Source organism: Salvelinus alpinus, chromosome 9 (genome assembly GCF_045679555.1).
Source record: "Salvelinus alpinus chromosome 9, SLU_Salpinus.1, whole genome shotgun sequence".
NCBI classification, from domain to species: Eukaryota; Metazoa; Chordata; class Actinopteri; order Salmoniformes; family Salmonidae; genus Salvelinus; species Salvelinus alpinus.
The window spans coordinates 39617821-39630142 of record NC_092094.1 but is presented as its reverse complement, the minus strand read 5'-3'; the positions used below and the strand labels follow the sequence as shown (position 1 = coordinate 39630142).

The following is a 12322-nucleotide window of genomic DNA, read 5'->3' as shown; positions in this document are numbered from 1 at the left end:
GCAATCACAGAGTATCCCTCCCTCCCTCCCACACACACACCTACCTACACATCATCTGTGGGATGCCTGCTTTCATCAACTACTATACATGTGGTCTCTATGTAAATGAGCTCTGTCATGTAGGTGTCCATGTGTGAAGGAGTATGAATAAGTAATAGGAGGATGTCTGTGAGAAGCCTTGGGTCTCCGTTTTGCTGTCACAACCAGTTGGTAAACACACTTACAAGCCCTGTAGGGGCTCTTACAAGCAATAAAACTTAATGTGATGGGAATTACAGTAACGGCTTTATTAAATTAGTGCAAAAGACAGACATAACTCACTCAAAATGTCACATTTTTCTTGCTTTATCGTGACTCATGGGGTCTTCCACACAAACCCACACACACCATTTTTTTTACGAGTGCAAAAAAACGAACCACCAATTCACTAGCCTTCCTTGACCTCTTTGTGTGACTCAGGGGGAGGCGGTACTAGTGTCAGAGAAACAAAACCATGTAACACAAGGCAGACAGATTTCTAATCAGCAAAGCAATTCAAGACTCCAGATTAAAATTAATCACAGATTCTCAAAAAACTGGAGATGTACATTAAAAATAGTAAAACACATCGATAGCATTAGAAATAGTGCCTAAAGTCCACAAAAATGTTTCTCTTTTTTCTGTGGGGGTAATTGAGAGCCGGCAGTCCAAATACATAAGTTAATTAATATATTTGTACAATGGTAAAAAATAAAATATATATAGTGTACTTTTTTGTAAGTTTCACACCGTTACTATAAAGATATATTGTTTTCCACTCCATGACAACTAATGCAATAGAAACAGAACGAATCAAAAAAGACTCCAGAAACTTCTGACTTGAGAAGGCTTATGGCTACCACCTTGCCCTAACCACAACCACTGCAGACAAAAACAGTTTTTTTTCTCTCATTACAGTAGGAAACAAGATCAAATACACTCGTCTGTGACGAGAAAATAAAGTAATACATCAAAAAGTCAATGCTGTTCCCCATCCAGTATCCAGTAGCTCAGACTATGCAGTGTTTCCTTGCCCAGCAAAAGAGTCCATTCAGGCGGTGGTGTCCGTGACAACAGAACCCACAGAGATGGACGGAGGAGACGGGCGGGCGAGGGGTGGGAGAAGGATGGGCGAGGGAGAAGACCAGTGGCAAGGACAACTGTTCAGGGGAGGTGGAACAGAGCTAGGGGCGGTAGTGGACGGAGAGAGGGGTGGGGTAGAGGTGAAGGGAAGTAACTAAAAGCTGGTGTGGAACGGGGTGGGGGGCTGGGTAAGATAATGTGGGGAAACCCAAGAAGCTTAATACCACAGAGGGCCAGTCTGAATTGTGTTTTTGTGTAATTGTTTGCTAGTTGTTTTAGTTATGGTGAGAGGTCTTCTCTCCTTAGGCTTGATGGCGTAGGTGAGATATGTTGTTTCTCTTCAGTGTTGCAAGTAGACTACAGTAGGTTTCATCACAATTTACAGGCCTGGTAAGAAAAGAGAGAATAGTGGATAGAAAGTGAAAAAGCAGAAGAGAGAATGACAGGGAGAGGAAAAGAAAGATAAACAGATAGTCAAGGGCATCGTCAACACAGATCAGTTGCAATCAATTACACAAGACAGGTGATAGGTATCCTACATTAAACATTCAGGATGGAGAGAACAGAGAAGATAGAAATATACACCCTTGGTACAGATTTAGACAGAATAAAGAGACTCAATTGGTCTGTGTAAAATGGCCATGGAAACATTTGAGAACTTGACAATGACATGTGCTCCTCTGTCACACCCTGCTGAATGGAACATGTATTTATTTTCTATAGTGGTTACAGTGCATTCGGAAACTATTCAGACCCCTTGACTTTTTCCACATTTTGTTACATTACAGCCATATTCTAAAATGCATAAAAAAATATCCTTAGCAATCTATACACACTATCCCATAATGACAAAGTGAAAAATGTTTTTGACATTTTTGCAAATGTGTAAAAAAGAAAAAACAGAAATACCTTATTTACATAAGTATACAGACCCTTTGCTATGAGACTCGAAATTGAGCTCAGGCGCATCCTGTTTCCATTGATCATCCTTGAGATGTTTCTACAACTTGATTGGAGTCCACCTGTGGTAAATTCAATTGATTGGACATGATTTGGAAACGCACACACCTGTCTATATAAGGTCCCACTGTTGACAGTGCATGTCAGACCAAAAACCAAGCCATGAGGTCGAAGGAATTGTCCGTAGAACTCTGAGACAGGACTGTGTCGAGGCACAGATCTGGGCAAGTGTGCCAACATTTCATTTTTTGGCAGAATTGAAGGTCCCCAAGAACACAGTGGCCTCCATCATTCTTTAATGGAAGTTTGGAACCACCAAGACTCTTCATAGAGCTGGCCGCCCAGCCAAACTGAGCAATCGGGGGAGAAGGGCCTTTGTCAGGGAGGTGACCAAGAACCCGATGGTCACTCTGACAGAGCTCAAGAGTTCCTCTGTGGAGATGGGAGAACCTTCCAGAAGGACAACCATCTCTGCAGCACTCCACCAATCAGGCCTTTATGTTAGTGGCCAGACAGAGCCACTCCCGAGTAAAAGGCACATGACAGCCCACTTGGAGTTTTTCAAAAGGCACCTAAAGGACTCTCAGAACATGAGAAACAAGATCCTCTGGTCTGATGAAACCAAGATGGAACTTTTTGGCCTGAAGGAAACCTGGCACCATCCCTAGGGCGAAGCATGCTGGTGGCAGCATCATGCTGTGGGGTACTTTTTCAGCGGCAGGGACTGAGAGACTAGTCAGGAATGAGGGAAAGATGAACAGAGCAAAGTACAGAGAGATCCTTGATGAAAATCTGCTCCAGAGTGCTCAGGACCTCAGACTGGGATGAAGGTTCAACATCCAAAAGACAACGACCCTAACCACACAGCCAAGACAACTGTGAAGTGGCTTCGGGACAAGGCTCTGAATGTCCTTGAATGAACCAGCCAGAGCCTGGACTTGAACCCGATCGAACATCTCTGGAGAGACCTGAAAATACCTGTGCAGCAACGCTCCCCATCCAACCTGACAGAGCTTGAGAGGATCTTCAGAGAAGAATGTAGCGTCATACCGAAGAAGACTCGTGGCTGCAATGGCTGCCAAAGGTGCCTCAACGAAGGGTCTGAATACTTATGTAAATGTGATATTGTAGTTTTTAATTTGCACAAATTTCTAAAAACTGTTTTTGCTTTGTTATTATGGGGTATTGTGTGTAGATTGATGATGGAAAAAGCTATTTATTAAAACAAGAAACAACAGAAACGAACGTGAAGCTGACTAGGGCTATACAGGCCACTAACACAGACAACTACCCACAACTAAGGTGGAAAAACAGGCTGTCTAAGTATGATTGACAATCAGAGACAACGATAGACAGCTGTCCCTGATTGAGAGCCATACCCGGCCAAAACATAGAAACAGAAAACATAGAAATAAAGAAACTGGAATGCCCACCGTAGTCACACCCTGGCTTAACCAAAATAGAGAATAAAAGCCTCTCTATGGCCAGGGCGTGACAACAAGTCCCAAGACTAGCAGAAAAAACACACATGAATTGCAGCCTGGTGCCTTTATATGTACACAGAGTAATTTATAAGAAGTTACATAAAAGTAGGGTAATACATTTATATATCTTATAGTGAAATAAATCAGATTGATGCACAGACTTTGGGTACAGTTTGTGCTGCTAGCTAAACCTTTCTTCACACAGACATGTGTTCCACACACAGCGTTATGAAATGTGAGTTGTTATCGATCCAGCTGTCTGTCTCCCTCTGCCATCTCTCATTCCTCTGTTCTGTCACTGTGGGCTCTACTCAGAACTCTGTCTCTGTCTTTCTCTCTCCATTATGATATGTAGCCGCTGTATGAGTATGGTTGTTTTTCAGCCGTGTCTGGACAGTAAGGACAGCCCCTCAGGACCATGAGACTGATCCTGCCTGAGCTCGTGTAGGAGTGTGTCGTTCCTGTTGCTAGTGGAGACAGGCACTCTCTCTGCTGCAGAGCAGCTGTGCTGTTGCTCAAGGTCTGTATGCTACACAGATTCTGCTATGTAAATGGGGAGGCATTGTAGCGGCCATTTCTTTAGCCCATAGAAAAGGCATTTTATATCTGATATACAGAAAGAGATGAGATTGCCCATCTATACATGGAGAGTTGTAAGTTCATGATGTGCTCAAGGGTCCAGCTTTCTTTAGCAAACTAAATGTCAAAAGATTTTCCTTCACTGCTGATCGACAAGTAAAATTCATGCAGTACAAAATAGTGTAAAAGAGATATGTAAATAAAAATGATTCCACCACTCTCCTTGATAAATTGGGTATACACAGCTAGATTCAAATCAAAAACAAATTGTATTTGTCACATGGTTGAATACAACAGTGAAATGCTTACTTACGAGCCCCTAAACAACAATGCAGTTAAATATATATAAAAAAAAATATGAATTAGAAATAAAAGTAGCAAGTAATTAAAGAGCAGCAGTAAAATAACAACAGCGAGACCATATACAGGGGGGTACCGGCACAGAGTCAATGCGAGGGGGCACCGGCCAGTCGAGTTATCAAAGCAACCATACATACAGTGGGGAGAACAAGTATTTGATACACTGCCGATTTTGCAGGTTTTCCTACTTACAAAGCATGTAGAGGTCTGTAATTTTTATCATAGGTACACTTCAACTGTGAGAGACGGAATCTAAAACAAAAATCCAGAAAATCACATTGTATGATTTTTAAGTAATTCCTTTGCATTTTATTGCATGACATAAGTATTTGATACATCAGAAAAGCAGAACTTAATATTTGGTACAGAAACCTTTGTTTGCAATTACAGAGATCATACATTTCCTGTAGTTCTTGACCAGGTTTGCACACACTACAGCAGGGATTTTGGCCCACTCCTCCATACAGACCTTCTCCAGATCCTTCAGGTTTCGGGGCTGTCGCTGGGCAATACGGAATTTCAGCTCCCTCCAAAGATTTTCTATTGGGTTCAGGTCTGGAGACTGGCTAGGCCACTCCAGGACCTTGAGATGCTTCTTACGGAGCCACTCCTTAGTTGCCCTGGCTGTGTGTTTCGGGTCATTGTCATGCTGGAAGACCCAGCCACGACCCATCTTCAATGCTCTTACTGAGGGAAGGAGGTTGTTGGCCAAGATCTCGCGATACATGGCCCCATCCATCCTCCCCTCAATACGGTGCAGTCGTCCTGTCCCCTTTGCAGAAAAGCAGCCCCAAAGAATGATGTTTCCACCTCCATGCTTCACGGTTGGGATGGGTTCTTGGGGTTGTACTCATCCTTCTTCTTCCTCCAAACACAGCGAGTGGAGTTTAGACCCAAAAGTTATATTTTTGTCTCATCAGACCACATGACCTTCTCCCATTCCTCCTCTGGATCATCCAGATGGTCATTGGCAAACTTCAGACGTGCCTGGACATGCGCTGGCTTGAGCAGGGGGACCTTGCGTGCGCTGCAGGATTTTAATCCATGACGGCGTAGTGTGTTACTAATGGTTTTCTTTGAGACTGTGGTCCCAGCTCTCTTCAGGTCATTGACCAGGTCCTGCCGTGTAGTTCTGGGCTGATCCCTCACCTTCCTCATGATCATTGATGCCCCACGAGGTGATATCTTGCATGGAGCCCCAGTCCGAGGGTGATTGACCGTCATCTTGAACTTCTTCCATTTTCTAATAATTGCGCCAACAGTTGTTGCCTTCTCACCAAGCTGCTTGCCTATTGTCCTGTAGCTCGTCCCAGCCTTGTGCAGGTCTACAATTTTATCCCTGATGTCCTTACACAGCTCTCTGGTCTTGGCCATTGTGGAGAGGTTGGAGTCTGTTTGATTGAGCGTGTGGACAGGTGTCTTTTATACAGGTAACGAGTTCAAACAGGTGCAGTTAATACAGGTAATGAGTGGAGAACAGGAGGGCTTCTTAAAGAAAAACTAACAGGTCTGTGAGAGCCGGAATTCTTACTGGTTGGTAGGTGATCAAATACTTATGTCATGCAATAAAATGCAAATGAATTACTTAAAAATCATACAATGTGATTTTCTGGATTTTTGTTTTAGATTCCGTCTCTCACAGTTGAAGTTTACCTATGATAAAAATTACAGACCTCTACATGCTTTGTAAGTAGGAAAACCTGCAAAATCGGCAGTGTATCAAATACTTGTTCTCCCCACTGTAGATGATAACAACAGACAGTAGCAGTGGTGTAAAAGAGGGCGGGGGCAATGCAAATAGTTTGGGTAGCCATTTTATTACATGTTCAGGAGTTTCATTGATTTGTATTCAGCTCCCTTTTCCCTTTGTGTGTGTGTGTGTGTGGGGGGGGGGGGGGGATTAAAACTTTTCTGTTTTATTTGAAGTGAAATATGTCTTTCTCTTCTTCCATCTGTCTTTGCTCCTCTTTCTCCACTGTGTCCTCAAAATAAGTTTAGAGAGTGGTTTTGAGAAATGTGAACTGTAATTTTGTGAGACATTCTGAAATGAATTGGCCCTTAGACATCCCAAAATTTCGAAACGATCGAAGCGGGCCTGATTTGATGGGGGATATATCTAATGGGAGGAACTATAGATTTTTTATTTTCACAGTTGTTTTTCACTGAGCCTCTTTTCTACTGTGTTGCTCTAAGTGATTCTGCAAAGGAACTATAAGTTGAATAACACTCTGGAGCACAGCGAAGACACTCACGCTTCAGAGATGTGTTTTGCGAATGTAATGAGACTCTGGGAACCTTTATCCACTCGTGCGGGCCTTGAAACATACCAATTCTTTCCCCTCTGGCTAAAAACTCACGGCCTGAAAAATGAAAATAAACAGCTAAATCAATTCACTTCAGCTCTCACATGGAGGCAAAAAAGTCAGGCACGGAGCGGATAAGAGAGACCCTTACCCCCACCAATCTGAGCGAAAATGGGAAGGGAAATGTGACCAGCACACCTGCTGTACCTGGAGAGGCTGAGATGTGGAGGGAATGATGGAGAGAGAAAGAACGAGGGAGAGAGAGAGAGAAAGAGACGGAAAGAAGGATAGAGAGAGAGGGATAGAGGGAGACAGAGGGCTGTTTGATCTAATCAACATCACCTTAATTGGGTGAAAGTGCTACTGGCAGAAGTCAGCTGGAGTTGGGGCAAACATAATAACTCACACGCTGCCCTCGTAAAATCCAGTCCAGAATAATTACCATCCTCCCTGCCTGCCTGTGGATCTACCCTTCCTTCTCTCCTCCATCTTCATCTCATTCTCAATGTCAATATGTCAGGAGACACGTCTCACAGCATACAGTGAGCCATATCCAATATCTGCTCCATTTGTAAAGAGAAGGAGGAGTGTAAAGTTTGCCCTTTGAAAGTCTAATCATATAGCAACAACCCTCACTGTCACTCTCTGCTTCCCATTATGACTTTAAAGAGAGTAGTTCTGACAACTAGAACAACTAGAAACATTTGCGTTTTATAGTATGAAAAAAAGATATGTGCTGTTCAAATTATTCTTTGCCAAACCGACATGGCACCGACAGACATGGCAGCTCTGCTTCCAGCTCCTAAGCAACTTTGCAGTATTTCCTTTTTTTGTGTGTTATTTCTTACATTATTAGCCCATTACGTTTTTTGTGTTATTACATACAGCTGGAAATAACTTTGGGATATCAGAGCGAAGGTAACTCACCAGCATTATGACCATGATACTTTGTTTGTACCCCTCAGGGCAATTGAACTTGTCCAAGTGGCTAATCCAAGATGCTGCCGGCGGAGAAAAGGTATTCGGAGAGGACTTCTAGTCCGACTCAGGAGGCGTGCACACCTTCCACTGCTTCCGAGTATATTACTCGCTAATGTTCAGTCTCTGGACAATAAAGTAGACGAGCTCAGGGCGAGGATCTCCTTCTAGAGAGACATTAGGGACTGTAACATACTCTGTTTCACAGAATCATGGATCTCTCGGGATATACTGTCCCCATCCATACAGCCAGCTGGGTTCTAAGTACATCGCGCAGACAGGAATAAAGAACTCTCCGGGAAGAAGAAAGGCGGTGGTGTATGTTTCATAATTAATGACTCATGGTGTGATTGTGATAACACACAGAAACTCAAATCCTTTTCTTCACCCAACATAGAATACCTCACAATCAAATGCCAACCGTATTACCTCCCAGGATAATTATCTTCGGTTATAGTCACAGCCGTTTATATTACCCCTCAAGCAAATACCACGACGGCACTCAAGGAACTACATTCGACTTTATGCAAACTGGAAACCACATATCCTGAGGCAACATTTATTGCAGCTGGCGATTTTAACAAAGCAAATTTGAGGAAAACACTTCCAAAGTTCTATCAACACATTGACTGTAGTACTCGCTCTGGAAAAACACTAGACCACTGCTACTCCCCCTTTTTGAGATGCCTACAAGGCCCTCCCCGCTCTCCCTTCAGCAAATCAGATCACAACATTTTGATCCTCCTTTCCTATAGGCAGAAACTCAAACAGGAAGTACCGTGCTAAGGTCTATTCAACGCTGGTCTGACCAATCGTAATCCATGCTTCAGGATTGTTTTGATCACGTGGACTGGGATATGTCCCGGGTAGCCTCTCACAATAACATTGACGTATACACGGACACGGTGACTGAGTTCATCAGGAAGTGTATAGAGGATGTTGTTCCCACGGTGACTATTAAAACCTACCCAAACCAGAAACGGTGGATAGATAGCTGCATTTGCACAAAACTGAAAGCGCAAACCACCGCATTTAACCATGGCAAGGTGACTGGAATATGGTAGAATACAAACAGTGTAGTTATTCCCACCTTAAGGCAATCAAACAGGCAAAACTTCAGTACAGAGACAAAGTGGAGTCGCAATTCAACGGCTCAGACACGAGACAATCACGGATTACAAAGGGAAAACCAGCCACGTCGAGGACACCGAAGTCTTTCTTCCGGACAAGCTAAACACCTTCTTCGCCCGCTTTGAGGATAACACAGTGCCACCGACACGGCCCACTCCAAAGGAATGTGGCCCGCGTGAAGAAGACATTTAAGTGTGTTAACCCCTCGTAAGGCTGCCAGCCCAAACGGCATCCCCAGCCGCGTCCTCAGAGCATGCGCAGACCAGCTGGCTGGAGTGTTTACGGACATATTCAATCTCTCCCAATCCCATTCTGCTGTACCCACTTGCTTCAAGATGTCCACCTTTGTTCCTGTACCCAAGAAAGCAAAGGTAACTGAACTAAATTACTATTGCCCCGAACCATTCACTTCTGTCATCATGAAGTGCTTTGAGATGCTAGTTAAGAATCATATCACTTCTACCTTACCTGACACCCTAGACCCACTTCAATTTGCTTACCACCCTAATAGATCAACAGACAATGCAATCGCCATCGCACTGCACACTGCCCTATCCCATTTGGACAAGAGGAATACCTACGTAAGAATGCTGTTCATTGACTGTAGCTCAACCTTCAACGCCATAGTACCCTCCAAGCTCATCATTAAGCTCGGGGCCCTGGGTCTGAACCTCACCCTGTGGAACTGGGTCCTGAACTTCCTGACGGGCCGCCCCCAGGTGGTGACGGTAGGAAACAACACACCCACTTCGCTGTTTTGATGAACTATCTCAAAGTGTCAAGTGCCATAATTCAGTAAAACAGTCGTGACTAGGCTAGACACAGTATTAAACATGACATTGGCAAACAAAGATTTTAGCATTTTTAATTGTAGGGGAAGAGGGTTTATCAACCAGGTAATGTCATACCTATTAAATCAAAACAAAGGGATTAAAAGAGGAATAATTAAAATTACCAAGGAGGAGGCGGATCCCATTTCTCCTCCTCCTAAATAACCTGTTACCGAGTGGATTAGAGCGGGGAAAGTGGCTGTCTGGGCAGAAAAGGGGATTTAAACATCACTGTGTGTGTGTGTGTGTGTGTGTGTGTGTGTGTGTGTGTGTGTGTGTGTGTGTGTGTGTGTGTGTGTGTGTGTGTGTGTGTGTGTGTGTGTGTGTGTGTGTGTGTGTGTGTGTGTGTGTGTGTGTGTGTGTGTGTGTGTGTGTGTGTGTGTGTGTGTGTACTCATCAGGGAGGGTGGATGCACGTTGGCTGACTGAGGCATGCTATCTGCCTGGGTTTATTTCCCTATTTGTGGATTAATTGCCTTTTCTTTCTCTGAGATTCGGCAGCAGCCCTTTATCAAATCTCCAACAGCTTATAAAATCCCACAGTGCTCACCTGAGCTTCCGAGAACAACAGTAACAACAACACACCCACACGGGGAATAAATGTCAAATATGCCTTAAAGAGCCTCATCAACATTTTAGCCTTTAACTGATAGCTGATAACAGGCTCATCATTGTGAATGTGTCCCAATGCGGCCAACATTATACTGTAACTAGTACACAGCCCAGGATATATGTTAGAAAGCAGAACAGGCAGTGATGGGCTGTGGGCATAGGGGAGATTGCAAGAGGGTGACTGAGCCTTGAGACAGCCCAATGGGAGTAGGAGAGGAAATGTCAACTGGTTTAATACTGCAGCTGCTCGTTCACCCATGCCTTTCACTTTATCACCGCCACTCACATGTGTTTCCCTCATAAGCTAAATACATTAAAACAAAATTATCTTAAAAGGCCAGTGGTGCCCACAGCGCTCATGTGAAAAAAACAACTCTATTTGCTGTATTTACATGCTGCTGTCCATCCAGCAGCTCCTACAGCCCTAACATCACATGATGCTAGACTTCTATTTCAGACCTGCCAGAACCTGCTGGAGAAAGATAGTACCAGTCCCTTCAGGATTCTGCAGCATTCTTTTGTGATAGTTGCAGGCCAAAATGCTTGATTTTGTTGCGACAATTCTTACATTTTGCTTGGCAAGTTGCGATGATTTTGTCTGATTTATCACAAAAATGTGGTGGAAAGTTTGTTGACGTGTTGCTTGATTAAACCATTTTATGCAACAAAAGTAAGGTGAGTGGTTACAATTGCGCACCCCCTTTTCGTAGTGCGGTGATCGGATAGTTATACGCAGTAATATTGCAATGATTTGACAGTTTTATGCAGTAATAGTGCGGTTATTGGCCAAATTTGCAAGCCATAATTTTCAGGGAATTGTTGATTTTGTAAAAAAATTCTGCAATCGCAGAATCACAAAATACTGGAGGGACTGTAATACAAACACACTCTGTCAGTCAGTCAGGCCATTCACTGACAGTGAGACAGGGGGCACTGTGGTCATCTCTGTCAAACTGGCAAATTGGTTTTACAATCTAAATGAGAGAAATTCCTCAACACATTAGCTATCCTACATGTATTAGTACTCTTACTAACAATGGCCATTATTTTGTTTGCCTGCAAACAGTAAGCACCATCCAGATAATTTAATCCACCACACACAAACAAACAAAACAATACACACACGCTAAATCTGTATGTTGCTTGACATGAAATCCACCCTGTCCAATTAGGCTCTGTTAACAGAGGTACAACAGCAGAACTCAAGGTGGGATTTGAGGCCTCATGAGGTACAGGTATGTGGGAAAGTCCTGCTACACTCCCATCGCACTGTAGAGGCTCACACATCAACAGGGACTGACTTTTTTAACATTTTATTTCACCTTTATTTAACCAGGTAGGCTAGTTGAGAACAAGTTCTCATTTGCAACTGCGACCTGGCCAAGATAAAGCATAGCAGTGTGAACAGACAACAACACAGAGTTACACATGGAGTAAACAATAAACAAGTCAATAACATAGTAGGGGAAAAAAAGAAAAAAAAGAGAATCTATATACAATGTGTGCAAAAGGCATGAGGAGGTAGGCAATAAATAGGCCATAGGAGCGAATAATTACAATTTAGCAGATTAACACTGGGGTGATAAATCATCAGATGATCATGTGCAAGTAGAGATACTGGTGTGCAAAAGAGCAGAAAAGTAAATAAATAAAAACAGTATGGGGATGAGGTAGGTAAATTGGGTGGGCTATATACCGATGGACTATGTACAGCTGCAGCGATCGGTTAGCTGCTCAGATAGCAGATGTTTAAAGTTGTTAAGGGAGATAAAAGTCTCCAACTTCAGAGATTTTTGCAATTCGTTCCAGTCGCAGGCAGCAGAGAACTGGAAGGAAAGGCGGCCAAATGAGGTTTTAGCTTTAGGGATGATCAGTGAGATACACCTGCTGGAGCGCGTGCTACGGGTGGGTGTTGCCATCTTGACCAGTGAACTGAGATAAGGCAGTGCTTTACCTAGCATAGCCTTGTAGATGACCTGGAGCCA

The 12322-nt window shown here is 43.4% G+C and overlaps 1 protein-coding gene across 1 annotated transcript in view; it reads right to left on the bottom strand.

Moving 5' to 3' along the window:
* Window positions 1-266: 266 nt before the first annotated feature.
* The window catches only part of cdh13 (cadherin 13, H-cadherin (heart)), a 526046-nt gene continuing 513990 nt past the window's right edge, over window positions 267-12322 (bottom strand). Inside the window, exon 14 of the mRNA XM_071326199.1 lies at window positions 267-1488. Within this exon, the coding sequence (XP_071182300.1) occupies window positions 1481-1488 (8 nt within the window). The 3' untranslated portion in view covers window positions 267-1480. The remainder of the gene's footprint in view (window positions 1489-12322) is intronic.